This window comes from Anguilla anguilla, chromosome 11 (assembly GCF_013347855.1).
Source record: "Anguilla anguilla isolate fAngAng1 chromosome 11, fAngAng1.pri, whole genome shotgun sequence".
Lineage (NCBI taxonomy): Eukaryota > Metazoa > Chordata > Actinopteri > Anguilliformes > Anguillidae > Anguilla > Anguilla anguilla.
Window position 1 is genome coordinate 31,175,581 of NC_049211.1, and position 20,757 is coordinate 31,196,337.

Sequence of the window (20,757 nt, forward strand, 5' to 3'; positions counted from 1 at the left end):
GTTTTGTGTATAAGAATAACTGGTGTTAACATCATATTAATTTGGTATGACCTTGTGATGTTGTACATATATATATATATACTGTAACCCCCTGGTTAACTGTCATTTATTGGCAGTAGCCTGAGAAAATACAGAGGAAAGTGTTTACACTGCGATGTCACCTTATGTGTGAGATTCTCGTTTTCAAGTTAAAGTGCAATAAAAGTATGATAAATAAATTGAGAATGATAGTATTGTTCTTGTATTACTTTTGTAATACAATAAATGCATGTATTGTATTACAAAAGTAATACAAGAACAGCACAATCATTTTCAAGTGTGTACCATGTAAACTCATAGGATCATTGTATTGATGGCTGTAAATCCTGTTGGCTTATGCACTGTTGGAAACGTGATTGTTTTTTTTGTTTTTTTTGCGGTCCACTTCTCATTGCTTTTATTTGCTTTGTACATTTTTGCATCATAAGATTCCAAATAAGGTTATATAAGCATACTGTATGCTTTGTTGCCCTGGATAAGTTTGTCCGAGAATAATGTACGATGAAATAGCTTTCTGAAACTGATGAAAATACCTGAACTGGTCCCTCCCAAAGTCTCTGATATGATTTCTGTATAAACATCACAGACCATGTTTCATACATAAATCATATCAGAGACTTTGGTCAAGGTTTGGCCTGTAAAGGCACACAGCACACAATTAGATTCATATCTGTTGAATTTGGATGGATTTCCCCCTAGAACAAATGTGTTAATTAAAAACATGAGCATTTCGGTTATTTGTCCTCTGTGGTGACCATTCGGGTCGTGCCGAAACGTACCGGTTTCGAGCTTCATTATTTCTCTGCACTTCTCCAGTATGACAAGCGTGCTAAAGGGAAGGGGGGTGGGCGGTGTGCTGGGGGGGAAGAGTTCCTTCCTTTGTGAACCTGGGCTCTGTTTGCAGGTAGTGGAGTGTGAAGAGAATCAGGCAGCAATAAAGAAAAAAAAAATACACGGAAATATCAAATTTTTCCTCTAATTAACAACTCGCAGTTTCACCTGCCGTGACGATGCTCTGAGATTCCCAAATGGAGGTAAAAAAAAAAAAGAAAAAAAGTATTGTTCCTCAGTTTTATTTTCTCCTTTTCCTCAAATAGAAACACATTTCTGTTGAGAGAGGAAACATACAGATTCAAAGGTGTGTGCGAAAATGCACAGCTGCAGATTCTGGGTGTAGCTTTAATTCAATAGGCACCCAGTGAAAAAAAAAACAACAACATTGTTTTCAGGGTATCCATTTTAAAAGGCATACATTCCCATCTGCTGCTTTAATGCAGCAGTTGTTGTTTTGCAGTATTGAAAGTGTTCTCGAATAGAAGATTTATTTGCTGACTTTGTGAAAATTCCCTGTAATTATGTTCAGTGTGTGCTTCCGCACATATTGTCTTGTTTATGCAGAAAATTTGAATGAGATATCGGGGTGTAAACATAAGGCCTGTTAAACAAGTCTGTTCAGAACTTAATAAAACAAGAGCAATGGCTTGAATAAAAGAAGACAATATAAGGGAACATTTACAAGTTTAAAGATGCAAAATTACGATTGTTTTGCGCTGGAACCGCTTTTCGAGTTTGCCTGGAAACAATGCGACTCATAAACAGGAAATCCGTCTCTGGCGTGCTTCAAAAAGAAAGCGATTGCAGGATTACCTTTCCCTTCTTCATCGCAACCTCATCGGCGAGCTTCCTGCTGGTACTGAATGAAGTGCTTGATTAATGGGCTTCATCTGGCAGATTTAAACAGCTGACCAGAGCGCCCGGGTGGTAGTCGACTGTTACACTGCCTTTTGACGGCACCTTGCTGCGCGCGTGTACAGTAGACGGTCCGGCCGACTGACAGCCCATAATAAATTCCCCGTGGAAGCCGGGTCTTCATCTGAACTGTCCAATTTGGCGCAGTAACATGCTGGCCCTTTCACATCATCGTCTTCTGTCACTCATGCTACTGCTTCCAGGCTGAAATACCGTACCCTTCCTAGCCTGTCTTAATCTCTCCTACTGACGCCCCAGTCTCCACCACCACCTCTCACCACTATCTATAATAATAATAATAATAATAATAAACTTTATTTAAAGGGGCTGCTGAAATTAATTTCACACATATATTGGAAAGTATTTATTGTTATTATTATTATTATTATTATTATTATTTATTTATTTATTTTTTTTTTACCACAGAGAGTCGTCAGTATATGCAGCACATTCAGGCATTGTTCAAATCCAGGAGTGACGCAGTGCTGGCTGGGTTATTGCCTGTGAGTAAATGAGAAGCCTAGATGGGATGAATGGCCTCTTCTTGTAATTATGTCTTTTTCAGTTCTTAAACCGCCCTTCAGCCCTTTTTTTCACAGAGACGGGTTATCTGTTATAGTAACATACATCCAGTCTAACGTTCTAATAACTTGCTCGCTACAGTAGACTTTCACACAACAAAAGCTGGTTATATTGTTAATGAATGTGTTTGCTGAAACTGATAAGAATTGTTGATTTTTCTAAGGAAAGGTTTACAGAAAGCAAACGAGCCCGGATGACTAATGTGCATTAAACTTAATTAAAAAGACAGATTAATCAAAGGGGGTACGTTCCTCCACTGAAGGCACGGCCATTAAGGGAATGCTTGAAACGTGAGTGGCAGCCATCACTATTTGGCTCTTAACTAAATCCTGCGATGTAGAAAAATGGCCGTCGCTCACCCAGGAAAGGTAAGGGAAGTGTGTCACGGAGGAGCGCGACATGCCGTGACCTCTCCCCGCACTCTGCTTTAATTGGAGCTTCCCTTGCCTCCGGAGAAACGCGCGGGTCAAACGTACAAGGTGACATTGAATATTTATCAAGTCGCTCCATTGTGGATACGCGTGTACTCAAAGTGCTGCCATACAGTGGTGCCATGTAGATACCTCTGACTTCACTGCAGATATCATGGCAGTCGTTTAAATGCTCGGCAGATGCTCTATTCTAGGGTGACTTTTTCAAATTTTTGCTTATTGTTTGATTACTCTGCCATTTTGAGACTGCAGAAACTCTCTGGGCAAAGCACTTTGCTGCTTTGTTTTTGCTCTGAACTCTCCTCCCTGACAGTGTATGCAAAACTGTGCTAATGGGCTGTTCATAATGTATTAATAGCATTATTTACTATAGGCATATACCTTTTTCACAATATGAATAATTATGATAAAAACTGTGAACATCACTGAGCTTTAATTGTCCCAGATCCTTGCAGCTTCTCTCCTGTTCCCAACCCACAAAATCACAAGGTATCATGTCTCCCTTTTTAAAGCAGAGACTCCAGCCCATTTCCCAACCCCAACCCCACCGGAAGTCCACCCCCTCATTGTGATGTCCTTAATGTGCTTAATGTGATGTAATTCACTGATTTTCACAATTATAATTCTGCAATAACGCTGTTTTTGTTAGCAGCTGAACAGAAGTCACCTGTACTTCTGTCGAAGTGTGATTACTTCAGGGCTGGCGTGTTCATTAGTGGGCATCACCCCAACCCTGCGCCCCCCCCCCCCCCCATCTGGAAATCCATAACCTGCATTTTTCTATGAAACCCAGACCTCTCCAATCAATATGCCTCTGGCTCTGAGACAAGCCAGAGGAAGCCTTTTTTTCTGAAATCACACCGGCTGGGCATGAACAGATTCATGTGGAAAATCTGTGGCAGAACATAACATAGCTTTCATTCACTTTACTTCACTCAGTTGAAAAGACGGCCAGCTCACAAAAGAGTGCCGTTCTGGAATGGTTTTGAAAAGCCGAATGAAAGCAATGTTCAGTGCGAAATAGTGTGACAGCTGTCCAGCTGAAACCATGAGAGATTTAATCGCTACAATGGTAACTTAAGAGAGTGAAGGGTTTTGGGACATACCGGCATTGGTTGAGCCCGAATATACTCCTGTGCGATGTAGACTACTGTTGCGTGAAAAACCATCACAACTCGACTTAAATGTAGTGAAACAGCCACCTCTCTCTCCAAGTCCGACAATGTTGTGATAAACATCTATGTGTGGACAACACTTACTACTGAGTCTTACGTGACTATAACATGCCAAGTCATTGAAGATGGGGTCATGTGTTAACCTGTGCGGTGAGTGAAGAAGCATGCAATTATTCTGGAAAAAAATAGCGGAGCTTTTTTTTTTTTTTAAATGACAGCCAATATTTTCTGTGACAAACACCCAACCTTACTGATCAGTAATCTGCAGCAGCCTATTTTCCTCTCAGAATTCACCAGAAGTGATCATGTTCTTTTAAAAAATGTATTCCATGGGTGGGTGGGGTGGGTGGGGGGTATATATCGGGTTCCTGTAGTGGGATGCACTTCTCTGGGTCTATGCATTTCAACCCCCCCCCCACCCCCAATATTAAACCAAAAGTTATGCTCTTGAGCAGTATTCTAAAAAACAAAAAACACCTGATTAGTCGATAATCATCCTTTTCATTCACCATTAGTTGCCGGTCAGAAATGTGTGTTGTTCACATCCCTAGTCTCAACCACAGGTAGAGTATTGCCCGCTCTCCTGGGCCATCCATAAATATAGAGCTTCTACTAAAAGCACTGCTTTATTCCACTGGCTTTACCTGTTAAGCACTGACAATCCAGACAGGGAATACTACATGAAATGTGAAGAACCACAAATTTTGCAGATCTGCTGGATTCTCACCTACTGTGTCTCTTCCGTCCTCCATTGTACTGTATTACTGTAGAGCTTTTATAGACCCGCTGGATTATCACCAACTATGTTCCCTCTATCCTCCATAGGCCTATATTGCAGTACTGTGTTTGTCGACATCTCATGTGTGCCTGCCATCTTCTCTGCTTCTTACCAGTACGTTCAGGTTGCCAGCAGGCATTTGCAGTGGTCTTTTACTGCACTGCATGTTCATTGCTTCAGTGCTGTGTGTGGTTTGTCTTTTCGTTCATTTCGTTTGTAGTTCAGCTGTGATTCTGGGGCAGTGGTTTTAGGAAACGTTCTTTTTCCCTGGTGACACGACTGCCTGCATTACCCATCACCTTGTACAACAGGGACAAAAAGTTTTGTAAAAGAAACTCCTCACACTGTGTGATCTGAGTAATAATGATACAAACGCATGTCATAGCATGGAAAAGCACACAATGAATGCAAGCACACTTCTGCTCTGCAGATGAACTGCGGTACAGATGAGGTACTGGCTGTTTATCAGATCGCAGTTTTAAATTCTTCTTGGATTTTTTTTTTCCTGTGAAGATGTTGTGTACAACACATATCAACAGAAGCTGTACAGGGGTGTCTCGTGGCATAGCATGTAGAAAACTGTTCTCACGCTCATTCCGAGCTGCGATGGCGGCCGTTCCAGCCGTGCGATCTTTGTCTGATGTCTCTCGCTCCCTTTTGCTCCCCATTGTTCCTCTCTCTCTACACTGTCCTGTTCAATAAAACTGAAAAGGCCATATAAATATATATATTTAAAAAAAATCTGTACTAGTTTTCTTCTCAAGAACATAACTGAGTGTGTTTCTGAGGTTTAATTCTGCTTTAGTTCTGCTAGCTCCTGTAACATTTGAATCATTCTGAGACCATATTGTGTATTCATGGGTCAGAATTTCAAGGTCTTTCCAAGTTTGCTTCTCTTGACATCTTTAACAGCTGTGTCATCCAGACTTGCATACTGTACCACCTGTCATTGTTAGGTTATGGGGATTTGATGCGGATTGTTTGCATTTTGAGGTGTGCCAGCTGAAAATTTGCATTGTGCTACATACTGTTTCTTACACTTTTCTGTCCAAGAAAACCTGAAGTGAGAATATCGTAGATTCTCCCTATTTATTCTGAGCCCAGAAACGCCTTATTTCAGATGAGCATGTCAAGTGTGCAGCAGAGTGGAAGACAGGCAGAATCGTAAACCATGTGACACTTTGGGCAATAGGGATGTACTTAGTCATTCTTTGCGCACTCTTGCACTACCAGAACTCTAGGTAGTGTGGCACTGTGAGACTGACAGGACTCTATGGTAGTGTGGCACTCTGGCAATAGCATGACCCTATGGTAGTATGGCACTCTGACACTGGCAGGACTCTACGGTAGTGTGGCACTCTGGCACTGGCAGGAATATATGCTAGTGTGGCACTCTGGCAATAGCATGACTCTATGGTACTGTGGCTCTCCGGCATTGCTAGGGCTGTATGGTATGTTGGTACTCTGACACTGGCAGAAATCATTGGTTGTGCTTTAGTTTCTGATTGTGTCTCAAATGGAAACATTGCTGCCTGCACAGGCAGCATTTGAAGGCAGGAAGGCATCAAGGCATGTCTCAATTGTTAGACTAAAATTAATCCTGCTAAGTTGCCTTCAGAAGGCCACATTGGATATTTCCTTCTTCAGGTAGGATATCCCATAATTCTGTGCAAACATCTCAGAAATTAACTGTCAAAATGGAAGACAACCAGGGGGGCAAATCATGTTGAATCATGTTCAAATGTTAGTGATATTATTTTGTATTTCATCAGTTAATATTTGGAAGCTCAATGATTCAGATGTTGTTCCAAATGTATTTGACTTGAATAGGTCACTGTTTTGTAGCACCATTTTTTTCAGCTTCAATTATCATCAAGCTGAGAGACTGAGAGCTAGTCTAAATATGTTAGTCCAGACTTTGTTGATACATTATGTTTTATTAAACAATTTTAACAATTTATTATTTTTTACTAAACGCATGAATTCAAATCAAAATGAAAATGTCCATAGTGTCTATTTTCATCAACCGTACACAAAGAGGTAGGCTGAGGATAGCTGTTAAGAGGGTCGCACAATGGATGTAAATAAATGGGCTGGCTACAAAAAAAAACTTTCAAGCACATGATGTGCTAGTTGCCTTGGAAGCCTGGACTTAATTCAGGTTCACGTTCAGGCACCTCCGGAAAAACAGTGACTCATCAGGCAGCGAGGAGGCAGGCAGCTGCCTCCCATTTGAGACATGGCCACTTTGTTCCGCAGATCCGACCAAAGTCCTGGGCTCAATCACGCTCCCATTTTCCGCAGGTTCAAACCACGCGATCGATTCCACGGCTTTCAGGCGATTTTTGCGGTGCGGCGGGATTTACGTTCTGGCCTGCTGCTTTATTTGGTGATTTTGCTGCATCCTGTGATTTTGCTCCTCTACGGCGTTAAGGGGCAAGAACGTGTCAGAATCACTTTTTGAAACGGCGTCTCTGAGTAGACTGACATGCCACTGCAGTGGTGTAGCAGGTAAACCAGCGTTTACATAAAAATATCTAATTAAAGGGGCATGCTTTTGCCCCTTTAAGACATACAGTAGGACTTACTGGTTTCATTGGAAATAAGGCATAGTAGCTCCGCACCAGGCAGCTTACCGAGAGTACATTTGGCACCCGTCTTTCACACTGTTATAGCTGTCAGACATTTGGCACAAAAGAAATATTGAATCTGGTAATGTTAAATAATAATTTATGCTGCAAGTTAATTTCACTGTCTGGCCTAACAAATTATGACAGCAAACTTGTGTCCCTGCCATGTATGATCACAAGAGTAAATTTTACCATTTACCGTTTTCTCTGCAGAGCTGGAAATGAGCTTAGGAATAGCAACAGTGGGTAGTGTTGGGCAGGTAACATGGTATTAAAAAGAGCAAGGTCTGTTGCTTTTCCAGAGCTGCATGTTTTCTTCACTGATGAGGGGGTAACATTGTCCCATTGTTTTGTGGAATTTTATGATGTGACAAACACTTTCAGGGATGAAGGAGTTGTTGTTTCAGGGCCCACCATGTCACTTTTTTGTGAAGGGAGGAACATTGTGCACTAAAAATGTCACAACCCTTGAGGACTCATGGTTTGGATTTAGAGAGATTGTGTATGGAGGAACGGTCTCAGATCCCTTTATACTGTATGTGCTCTCTTGACCCATTCTACTATAGAGTCCTGCCAGTGTCAAATCGATTTCAGTTCAGTAAGTAAATTAATTGAAATGCAATTCAGGAATTGAGAAGGACCGTACTGTTCTGTGAGGAACTTACAATGTGTGAATTGAATTTTAGTTAATTTCCCCTATTGAGAGGGAATTGACCCAAACCCTGCAACCCACACATGCTAAGTGCTTACTAAATAACCCTTACTGGCTTGGTGGGTTGTCAATCATGGGAATAGGATTTTGCTTTACTTTTTGCTTTCTCAGTCACTTATTGATAAACTCCAGTGAGCATCAGTGTGCTCTGAAATGCAGAAAATCCAATGGAACATTTTTATCCGGGCCTGGTGACCATTCTTCAAGGCTGACTGCACCTCCAGCCCTGTAGCATTACTGGGAAAACATACTGAAATGTAGCAGAAAAAAAAGAACTCCTTGCCCTTGCCATGTCCTATGTTATTTTTTCCTACACAGAGAGTTGTCAATGTGTGGAACAGCTTGCTGGTCATGTAGCACAGACAGGATGTATCATCCCCCTGGCCCACCCGCTGCTTTGCACGTGGGCAGCTCTTGCCCTTAGAAACGGAGCACAGGATTGATTTGGCTTCGGCCCGCTGCAGCACACTGCTCGCATGCATGAGCGGCGCAGGTCAGAAGCAGCTCTGGCAAGTTTAACCAACCATGATGTTACATTTCCAATCACATTAGGGAAACAACCTGTCGAGTGCAGCACGTTGGATATGGGAAGCGGGAAGGCCTGTACCCAACACTATAGCTTGCCAGGTCATGTAGTGGAGACAGAGGCTCTCGGGGTGTTCAAGTGTAGGCCTGTTGGCCACTCTCTAGACTGTAAGTAAATGGTGATCCATTGGGCTGAATGGCATGTTCTCATCATTACATATTCTTATGTTGTTACTGAGAGCTTTCTCTTTCTCTCTCTGCAGGGACTTACGGGCCAGACAGCTGGGCCTCCACCAATCCTGAGTGTCGAGAGAGGAATCAGTCCCCCATTGACATCATGGACCAGGACACTCAAACCTCTGAAGAATACCAAGAGCTCACTCTGGATGGCTTTGAGATGGAGTCTTCAAATAAGACCTCAATGAAGAACACAGGAAAAACAGGTTAGAGTCGCTCCTGCTCCAAATCCCTTACAACATCCCTTTCAGTATTTTAGGTTAACAACAGAAGTGTGTAGATCTAAGGAATTCAGTAACCACATTCTGAAAAGATCCACTGATGAGATACTAATTCATTACTTGTGGATCTTTTCTGTATTTAACCCAAAGAGCGGAAACAAGACCTCCACCCTTTTCTTTTTAAAATGTTGATTATATTTCAAATTGATTTCCACAAATTACGTACTTGTCCATAGGCTACCTGAAAGTTGGAGCTCTGATTGGTTGTTCAGGACATAACACCATGTCACCACTGAAGACAACGTGCCAGGACATTCTGAATCTTTTAATCTTATCTTTACTAAAAAATGTGGACCTTCAATACTGAATTGGGTATGATTAAAGACAGAAAGACAAAAAGAAAGCTGATACATCGCATTATGGTGATGGCTTTTGGCAATTGTTGACATTGTTAATTGGCCATCCCTACTTATTACCTAAGCTCATTTCAGGGCAGTAATTGATCAATAATTCAGTGCTATCCTACCAAAATCTGAGGTTAGTTTTAATTTTCAAAAGAGGCATTCCATACTCATGAAGTTGGAGACTTGTTTCAAGTTAATTTAAATTTGGAAATTGAGAAATGTGAAAATAGCTGATGTCAGGTTTGTTAGACCTTTCAGAAATACATGGGTTTTTGCTGTAAATTTGTCTTACCAACTGATGACAGCAGAACGTGTGAGCGATAGTGAGTTCGGTTGACACTCATAGATTCTGGCACATGCTCTTTTCAGGGTTAATGGTATTGTCTGTGATTTGCATTCGCAGTGGACATATGCATGAGTCTGGACAACCCCGTTCAGTGAAGATGTTATGCCTCTGTTTCCGTGCCTGAGAATGAAAGGCTCTCTTTAGCAGGACAAGAACACTGTGACAGTCATGTCTCAAAGGGCTATCCATCTTCACTGACAGGCGCGGACCACTGATCTCAGCATGCTGTGTTACTGCTTCTTGCATCACTTCAGCGAAAGGAAAGAGAGAGAGAGACAGAGAGAGAGAGAATGAAAGTGGGAGGAGAAAAGAGAGGGGTGGAGAGAGGTTGTAGAGAGGAGGAGGAATCTCAAGTAACGGAATGGAGACATCCTTCCTTACTTCCTCAAGCATATACAGATTTTCTTCACTGGTTAAAATTGCCAGTTCTTTGGTGCATTGGAAGGAGAAAATTCATCTGACCTCACGGTGAAAGCCTTTTTTTCATCACCAAATTGTTTATTCAAAAAAGGACTGGTGACCTTTTGCCTACCAATGAGTGACTTAATGGCCTTTAACAGTGGAGTATTGTGGCTGTTTGTCACAATCAAACAGTCGAAATCCTCTGCTCTGCTGGGAAAGTACATTCATTTGAAGTATGTTATATAACCCACATTGTGCTGTACATAGAGTGAAGTGCAGGACATTCATATGTGCTCTTAAATACAGGAATGCACATTAATCTGCATGAAACATATATCTGACTGGTCAAAGTGAGGTTAGGGTAGGAAGCAGGGCTGTGCTAAGGATTAAAATTTTATTATTTATCAAACATTTAAATAACTTTTTTATTACGTTTTTCTTTTGAAGTTCCATCCCAAGTTCATCAAAGTCTTCTGTAGCCCTTTTATTTTCTTGTCACATTCTGAGATATTTAAATTAAACTTGAAACAAATTTGCTAGAGGAACCTTGGGTTTTTATTTTCACATGGCTTCCATGTCTACCGTCTAATTCCTGCTCGGATCCCTGAGCTCCAAAGACGGCGACTGGCAACGCTAATGAGGATCTGAAGGCCAGGCCGCCTCTCGCGTGATGCTTACCACTCACGTATCAAAATGGCCGATTACCGGGGTGAGGCGTGCGGTCGCGGAGAGAGTGGCGGTGCGGCATGTCGGACCGCGATATCGCTTAACGCAGCGTTAGCGGAACCGTCGGGAGAGCTGCAATCCTGCCGCGTGCTCAGCAGACGGGCATTTGCGGGCCCCGCGTCCACCTGTCCGCTGCGGTGGCCATTTTCTCTCACTGTCTCCGCTGTCAGACTGCAATTGTCCTCATTCTCATGTCCAGACTTTTCACACATTCAGGCCTTTCACTTGTGCGGTAAGTGGTCATAGTAGCCTTTTCACCATAACGAGATATTTCTGCATTTGAGTAATTAGCTGCTACTCATTCTCTCAGTCTTTGTGTAAACTGTCAAACTTTTGAAGGGGCAGACAACCCTTAAAGTGTCAGGAGAGGGATGCTAAACACAAAGTGACGCAACACCAAGCCTCCAAAACACTGCAATGGAAACAATCAATAAAAAAGAAAAATGAAAACCCAAAACAGAACGTCAGACATAACAAAATAAGAATAAGACATGACATGACCTCTGATAAAAACAGGAGCAACCAATAGAACAATGTAGATGGTGATTGGATGATACTTTCTGGTTACTTCTTGGTCAATACCAGCAGCGCTTTATAGTTGGTACGCATCCCCTTGTTTGGAAAAAAGGCAGAAATAGGCTCTTGCTGCGTTATGCTATTTTAAAAAAGAAAAAGAATAAAACTTTCTTACAATTTACGGTGCATCACTGACCCGCCAATCTTTTAAAAAAAATTACAATTAAAAATTGTTACCTGTGGCATGCTATCACACATGTACGATTAGAATGCTAAAGAATAAATGTTAATGAACGAAGATGACACAGTAATACCAGCCAAAATATATGTGAATATATCGTGAATAATTGATTTTGAAGAACAACACATCAGTTAAATACAGTAACCAAGAAAATAGTTATTCATAACCTACTGAGGGGGGTAAACTCTGCAATTGGAATGGAGTAACTTAACGTTGCTAACATATGACAAAAAACATTTAATAACTGTTGATAGCAAGTCAAAGTAAACGAGTGGCCAAAAATGGGTATTAAAATAAGTTTTCATACCATTTTGCACTACCCCAGTTCCTCAAATACAGCAGCCTTTGATGTCTTTTGGTTCTTGGGCAAGAGTAGCATCACATATCCTGTTTCGACTTAATGCTTTCACGAGAAATCGATATTGTTGCTACCAGTTGTAAAATATTAAGTTTACAGAAGACAATTTTATGAAATAGCTTGTCGATAGAGGACACCGGGTAGATGCCAATCGTGTCAAATGAGTGTGAATCTGATTACTTTAATGAGACCGTGGGAATCAGAGACATATGCAGCGACTGACCTTGCATGGCATTGCCTCTAACAGCGGCGTAATGTCAATAAAAATTGACAGACATGTTTTTGAACCAATAATTTTCTTCGAATAAGTTCTGAATTGATGTATTTGGATAATATTAATGACAAACAAATTAAATGATTCTATGAGGTGATAGATGTCAGAATCTCATGGGTTGAAAGCAGTTTAGAATATGCTGCAAAATGCGCCGATGTTGGCTATATTATGCTTTAAATAATAATAAAGGTATCTCTCGTCCACAACCCCCCACCCCCCGCCCCATACGAAGGACAAGTCCTTTTTTCCAGCAAGCATTTCCCCCTCTTTTTTTTCCTTCTTTGGGTGGGTGTGGGTGTGTACGTGCGTGCTCGCTTGCATGTGTGTGTGTGTATGTGTGCGCGCACACACGCGTGTGACTTCCCTCCTCTCTTCCAGTGGCCATCCTGCTGAAGGATGATTACTTCGTCAGGGGGGCAGGGCTGCCGGGGCGCTTCAAGGCAGAGAAAGTGGAGTTTCACTGGGGCCAGAGCAATGGATCGGCCGGGTCCGAGCACAGCATCAACGGCAGGAGGTTCCCCGTGGAGGTAAGAGGAGTCTATCACTCCTGAGGCATGCTGGTCATATTAAATTACCATGGAAACAAACCTGCTTCACCCACTGGGGCACGAAAAAAAAGTGTAACATAAAATTGAGCAAGGCTCTAACAAGACACTACATTTTGAAATGTATATACTTACTGGTCAACCAAGCATGGTATGACACTGGATTTAGCATATGCCTTACAAGTATTAAGTCCTAAATAATTACTGACACAAAAAGGGGAGTATTGGTATGAGTATTTATTTGTTTATTCATGTATTCAACCAGGAATACCCAACTGTGATGGGGGGACCAGGCATTAAACAGAGTTTCCCATCAAGACAGTTTACAATCAAAGAGATTCTGAAGTACTGTTGAAATTTCTGAAACTTCAACAATTGGTGTATTTCGGTATCACTTTACAAAAGAGATCTTAGGAGTTCAATGCATATATTTCAGAGTTACAGCTATGAGTCCAGAAGTATATAGACACATATTGACAGATGCTCTGATTAGGCAACAGTGCTAGAAGCAGTTTAAGTGGAGATGGTTTAAGTGGATATCATCAGTGTTACCCCAATACAAAATTACAGGGTAACAAAAAACAAAAAATACCTAAATTTGGTATCACCAAGAGGGCACATACCCATTGGCCCATTTGTAATAAATAAGTGTACTGTTAACAAACAACAAACAAAAGTGCCAGAAGAAACATAAACTAAACTATACTGAAACATCATCCAAAATTATATCCAAAGAACGAAAGAAAACAGGGTTCATGGGAGCCATGATGCAATCTGAATAGACTCTGCGATGGAAGATGGGCTGGATTTCTGCTGTTCTGACTGCAGTGAGAAGCTCAATCAACCACTGGGGGGGCCAGAACAGACAGCAGACGTGACCTAGAAGTGCCGGCATGGATGGAGGGGTCGGGCGGGGCAGATGCCCAGAGGTAGCAGAACAGAGAGGTCTGCTAGGTGTGCAGGGTCTGATGGTCTTTTGAAGACGTAGCAGAGCTGCCCCTTTAACACCAATGTTTGATGCTTTTGCTTTGAATTCACAGTTTGGCCCTCGTAGCATTCTAGCTTTCTGGTTAATAGCGTGCAGTTGCTATATTTTTCACATGGCTACATTCTTCATGACATTATCTTACAGTTTGTAATGTCTTCACTTTTGATAATGCAAGACAAGTAGAATTTCTGCAGTTGTCAGCTAGGGACTGGTTATTATTTTGCTGCATCTTATTATGCGGTGTCTTTCTAAAAATGATGTATTATTATTATTATTATTATTATTTATTTTATTTTTTAATTATTATTATTATTATTATTATTATTATTATAATATATAAACATTTTATTATATTTATAATTATTTTTCTCGTGAGAGCCCACTTAAAACTTTATTGAGTATTGGTTATTGTCTTACAAAGCTATTCGCAGGTTCAAAGCGAGAGCCTGTTTTTGAAGGATAAAAGCAACCATTCCAGTGAATGATTCAAATAAAGAAAAAATGGTCTATGTTGACTTCGCTGTCAAAGTTAGGAACGTTTCAGAGTTTTAAACGACACCCATTCCCAACGGGTCTGTATCTTGGAGGTTCTCCTTTATAATGCATGGGCTCCGTGAGCATGGCTAAGAGATAAAGAGAGCTGACGCAGGCAGTCCTGACCTACGGTGCCGAGAAAGGACAGATTGTGCTCACATTGCAGTCTACAGGAGGCTGAGTCTGCGCTGCACTTTATCACAATATGTGAGAAGTTCTGGGAAGGAAGAGACACTTTCTGTCTGGAAATAACACGAGTATATAATCTGTCCTTTCTTCTTCCTACGCGATTAAGCATCCACTTTGGACAGGAGAGGTGTGTAGTGCTGGAAGCCAAGCATTGTTTGGATGCTCACACCTTATTTCTATTTCAACTGCTCAAATATACGTTCAAATATAATTTCTGTATTTTATTTAAGTGTTTTTAATTGATCTTTGTTTTAGTTTTTTAAACTGTGTAAAGATAGTAAAATGTGGTCCAGGATGATGGCGTGATGATATACCAGTAATAGACCAGAAACAAAATATCCACTGAAGAAGTCACATTTTTTATTGAGGGTCACCCACTGCATTTGCATTTAAATGCCCCAGGGAGGGGAGTGGGCCATTAGAATCCACAAATTACTGCCCATACCTTAACGATGTGCAAACACTTGTACAAGCTGTGGATTTTAGGTTTGTGGGGTGGTATTTATGCAAATGCAGAGTCTCAAAGTCTCTCCTTTAAAATTCATGTTCTTTATTAAAATCTAGCTGCAAATTTGTTACATTCCATATGTGAATGACAGACCTTCAGAACAGTCATTTGAATTGCTCTCAGCATCCTTAAAGGTACAGTATGCAAGTTTGGAGAAAAGAGCGAGAGAGAGCTAGATTTAGAAAAAAAAAGTTCCGCTCCTCCCACCCCCTCACCTCTGCTTTCCCTCCGAAGCCCCTCCCTCCAAACACATGTACACACACTGCCTGAGTACAAGAGAGAGAGAGGAAAAGAGCATTGAAGAGTTTGAAGTGGCTAATTTCAGAGCCTGGGGCAGTCAGAGAGGCCAGTTTTTTTTTTTTTTTTAATTAGAGCTTTTCATTTATTGATGTCTGTCAGGAAAAAAATACTGACAAAATCCTTCCTGATATCTGTGGAAAATTTAACAAAATATGAACAAAGGTATTCTAAAACAAAGTAACATACTGCACCTTTAAGATAGCCTGGGCTTCAAGTTTAAAAGGACACATTAAAAAGTCCCCTCTTGTCCTTAATGTTGTTTGTCTGTAATATGATACCTGGTTCTTTACCTCTGCCGTCCCTGTTCTTCCCGGCAATGAGCGCCCATTTCACTTCTCTGACCTTCACTAAACATCACACATAAAATGAGGAGCAGCTGCAATCTGTGTAATCACGTATTATGCCCTGTTCAGTCTTTGGAAATTTCCCAACCTATCATTACATTGCATCATAGAAATGGTAAAATAAAATTGTAATTACTGAACCGGCTTATATCTGTAGTCATGTAGTCATTTTTCCAAGATCAATGATTGTACAGTATATACTGCCCTATAAAAATAAAATAAAAAACTGCTGATGAAGGTTTAGTAACACATTTAGTTTTCAATTCAGGACAAGGGTTTGACTAAAGGCTTAAATACAAAATGTAACAGACAAAAAAAGAGCGTTGCGAAGAATGTAGAGATTTTTTGACACAGGAGAGAGCTGAAGTGGGCTGAAGGTATTTGCGGTTGCGTAATCTCTCACAACCATGAAGGGGTTCTCAAACTCAGTCCTGGGGCCCTCCTGCATATTAGACCGATCAAAAACTCATTGAGTGAGACTGAGTGCAGAATTTGTTATATTTAATGCAAAACACGATATAATTTTAGTCCAGACTACAGACACCCCAAGTGAGTTACAGAATCAGAGAGGCTACCTCGCAGGGTCACGTACAGCGACAGAAACTTCTCACCCGGCGCGGGTATTTTTATAGCGCGGGTATTTTTATAGCATTGTGCACAGGAGAGGTTATTCTCCCACACTACTGATGTTCCCTTAATTTACTGGTTACATGCTTCCTTTTCTCATGTGGGGACAATTTGATGTTTTCCTAGGCTGCTCAACCTTCGGAAGGGAGAAGGGAGTGTCCCTGCAAGGACATGTGTTATTTCAAAGCTGTTATGCACTATTTTAGAAGCAGTCTTATCGGTGAAAGAGTACATCTGAGCTAGCAGAGAAAAGAATGAAGAAGAAGAGAAAAAGGGAAAATTAAATTAAAAGTAGGATATATGCTGAAATAACAAGTCTACCTTCCTCTAAGAGCACTAGTGCAGAGATACACCAAATTTTAGACATTTTATTCTTGGGTCATAAAAGAAATTCATAGGAACTAAAAAATAAAAGAACCACTATACGCTATGTTTTTATTTATTTATTTGTTTGTTATTTTTGCATTGATTCAACAATAGAGTTGGTTGGATACATGCGTTTAAGTTCTTGCATTGTATTTTCCTTATTCGTGCAATTTTAGCTCATTTTCTGTATTTGAGCACTTCATTTTCAACAAATGGGTTTAGTGTCAGTGAACAGGGCCTCATTTATAAAATGGCCTTATGATCTTGTAGCTTAAATAGTGGCTTAGGCAGAAAACCATGACTAAGTAGTTCTAAAATCCCACTTTGACCTGGATACGATCATATCTATGCAGTGTGTACACTAGACATAAGTCAATTGCCTGCTGGTTATGCAGAGGTACTGCATGTGTTAGGGCTCCTCTCCCTGAAGTTAATAGAAACATTTAATTGATAGGGGCAGCACAGCAAGAAGTTCCTGGGTTTGAATCCCAGGTTTGGCCTGGGCCTTTCTGTGTGGAGCTTGCATGTTCTCCCCATGTCCGTGTGGGTTTCCTCCCACAGTCCAGGGTGTATTCCTGCCTCTCACCCAGTGCATGCAGGGATAGGCTCCAGCACCCCCCATGACCCTGCCCAGGATAAGCAGGTTTAGATAATGGATGGATGGATGGATGGATGGATTTAATTGATAGACCATGCTTGCTTTAGAAGACATTGGCTGTTATTGGCCATATTCACAAGACACATTCACATGGTTTTCATGTGAGATGTGTATATGACAGATGTGGAAGAATCAGATACACCAGACACTTTACGGCAACATAAGAAACTATTTTTCCGTCTGTTATTATGAAGAGCAAGCACGACTTGGGAAATGATGTTCAGATTACATTTAACTTTATATCCAATAACATTTTTATAAATGAGACCCAAGGCGTCGACAAGGTGATTTAATTTCATTAGGGCCCATTGATTTTACCCGTCATTTAATCAGTTCAGATCTAACCTTTTTCTAAAGGGCGATTTGCCATACGCACGAAGTGAAAGCATTGGTTTAACCTGTCACGATGAGACATTTATTCTTCATGATAAGCACAGATGTTTCTGATGTAGTGTGTTTTTATTCCTCAATAGATATTAAACATGTGGAATAACAATTTTGGCAGTTCAGGGGCTTCAGTTACACACGGAACGAAAACCCGCATACAAAATGGAGACCGAGTTTACGAGCCCCTCGCTAAAAGTGTAGCAGCGAGCGTCGTCAGGCAATTCTCTCGCGAAACACAAGCCGTGCAGTCGAATCTTCATCTCCCGCCAAGGAGAGAGCTCTCGCGTTCGCGAGTCGCAGCGGGCGGCTCCTTTGTGCGCGGGAGCCGCGGGTGACCGGGGGAGGCCCGGAGAGAAAACAGCGGAAAAAAAGAATGTGTAATTATCATTACGGAAAAAGCAAATAGCGGAGGCCGCGCGCGAGGCTGCTGAGCTGCTGAGTTTAATAAGAGCCTCCCGAGGGCCGAAAGCACTGTTATCGTCTGAAAAACCCCAGTCAGTCTCTCTCTCTCTCTCTCTCTCTCTCTGCCTTAAAGCAGGTGCGCTCCGCGTTCAGGATGGAGAGCGTCGGAGTGAGCGTTTGAGGTGCTCACGCTCGAAACTGAATTACAGACGGAGGCGCTGTAACTGTCACTTTATCGGCTTCCCTCCAAGTAAAAGAATACACCAGTAAATGGCTTAAAGCATATTTGAAAATAAATATGTGTAATGCTCAAAGTACTTTAATTAGTTTTGTATAAAAAAACATTTTTTAAAGTCCTGGTCTTGCTTACTGGCTGGTCTGTACACAGGCCCAACCATGGATGATACGATAATGGCTGGGCTTCCTCTCACTCTCCATTCTCAATAATCCAAAACATGACAATGGTATCGAATAGCAAACTGAAGTTGCTGAAATGACCTTGCTAATTACAGAGTCGCGCCTCTTGACACTGCCTGTAATGCCAGACACCGCCCTTTGGCTGTGACTACATTCATGCTATGCCTTATTGATTTAATAAATAACTGCACTGTCACCTGTTTGGGGCGCATCCAATTAATTATCCAGCATAGATAAAGGAAGAACAGGTCATTCAGTAAATTTACAAAAGACCCCATTTTGTTTCCATTTTTAAATGGCATATTTTTTTTTTTTTTTAACACAGTGGACTACTGAATTGTGGGATTGCTGGCTCTCTGGCTCCATTTTTGTAAGGACTTTGACAATTCCGGTATCCAGGAGTGTGGTTTTTATTTTATTTGTATGAATGTATACTTACATTCACCTGAATGTTTTTTGCCACTAGTCTTCCTTTTAAAATCAGAGCGGTAGTCATTTTTCAGTTTTTTTTTTTTTTTTGTTATAATTATGGTTGCATGCATCCCAAGACAAAGTGGCAAGCCATGCCTTAGTGTAATAATGGAGTCAGCTGAACCTGGCCTTGCTTACTGCAGAGTCATTCATCTTTGCTGAGTTGCCAGTCTTACTGTTTTAATCCATTAATCATCATTTTAATTGACTTTAAAATGTTATTTCTCTCAATCATCAAAGTTAGGCATTTTTTTGCATATTGGACCTGCTATTACTACTGCTACTACTACTACTACTACTAATAATAATAATAATAATAAATTGTGCATAAATTAATAAAAAAAAGATGGTCCAAATTTGTTTTTTTTAAATGCTCAAATAAAATATGCAAGACATACTGCAAGGAACAGGAACAAAAAAGCAAAAATTTAAAAAGAAAGAAAAATAAAATGAGAATGAAGTAAACCGAAAGGTTTATTGGTGATTCACACTTACTGGGTAGTAGTGTGAGCCAGCGTATGAAATGAGAGGGAACGTTGTCCTGTCGGGCTGGGGAAAATAGAATGTACTCAGCAATTAATTTGTCACATGGTTCTACAGAATTATTTTTTTTTCTCATTTCCATAACTTGATCAATGAACAACAGCATGTGATTTTTTTTCCGTTGTATGTTAAATTTGAAGTGTGTCATTGCTGCAGATATAATCTCAGGGGCTGTGGTTACGAAATTCAGCATTTTCAAATGCATATATGAGAAATTTCATGATTCTTAGTATATTTTTTATATCTACGTTTGTGTATTTTTTTGGTTACTCATCCTGATTTACAGTCTCAGAATTTTTGATATTTCTGCGGATTTAATCTCTTTCCAAAAGACTTAAAAAATTTATCTGCCTCTGTATCACAGACCTGCACTTTTATTCTGGGATGTTGTGCCTTATGTGTCATGAAACATGCATGCTGGACTGACACCAAGTCCGGCCGAATGATTCCTACACTATCTTTTTAAGATACATTTATTGTACATAATCCAATTAAGACAGTCACACTGACAGATTGCTATTCCCCAATCATGATGCAGATTCCTGGACTAATAACTCTTCATGGCTAACCAGGGTGCTGAGGAACAGCTGTCGATCTGAAGTGCTGGGAACGCTCAACCCTTACACTGGGGCCTGTGTACTGCTAGTCGTGTGCAGAGGAAAGTCAATTTATAGCCCCCTTGTTTCATTTCACAGTTTTACAGTGGCTGCGAAGTAGTACTCAGAAGAGTGTACTTATCCTCAATCAAGCTTGGAACTGGATGGTGGGGCGGGTTATTTCACAAAATGAATCTCCCGGCGTTTCGTTTGACCAAAGCTGGAAAACTTCTGGCTACACATCGTCGATGCTGGGTTCTATTTTTCAGATGCAGAAGGACCTTAACAAGTGTAAATTCGGTTACAGAACCACACAAGGATGACAGTTCCGCCACGAGAAGCTCGAGCCTACATTTTCTGCATTCACCAGATGCTTTCACCCAAATACAATCAGATACAACCAATGTAATCATTATACATACAATCATACATCATACATACAATCACTATACAGTATATATATATATATTAAGCAGTTCAGGTTAAGTACGTTTCTGAAGGGTGCAACAGCAGTGCCCCACTTGGGAATCACCAGC

The 20,757-nt window shown here is 40.9% G+C and overlaps 1 protein-coding gene across 1 annotated transcript in view; it reads left to right on the top strand.

The window, feature by feature from the left end:
• LOC118207832 (receptor-type tyrosine-protein phosphatase gamma-like) overlaps nt 1-20,757 on the top strand; it is a 295,989-nt gene that overhangs the window by 160,196 nt on the left and 115,036 nt on the right. Inside the window, exons 3-4 of the mRNA XM_035381921.1 lie at nt 8,885-9,064; nt 12,725-12,873. Coding sequence (XP_035237812.1) covers nt 8,885-9,064; nt 12,725-12,873 — 329 coding nt within the window. The remainder of the gene's footprint in view (nt 1-8,884; nt 9,065-12,724; nt 12,874-20,757) is intronic.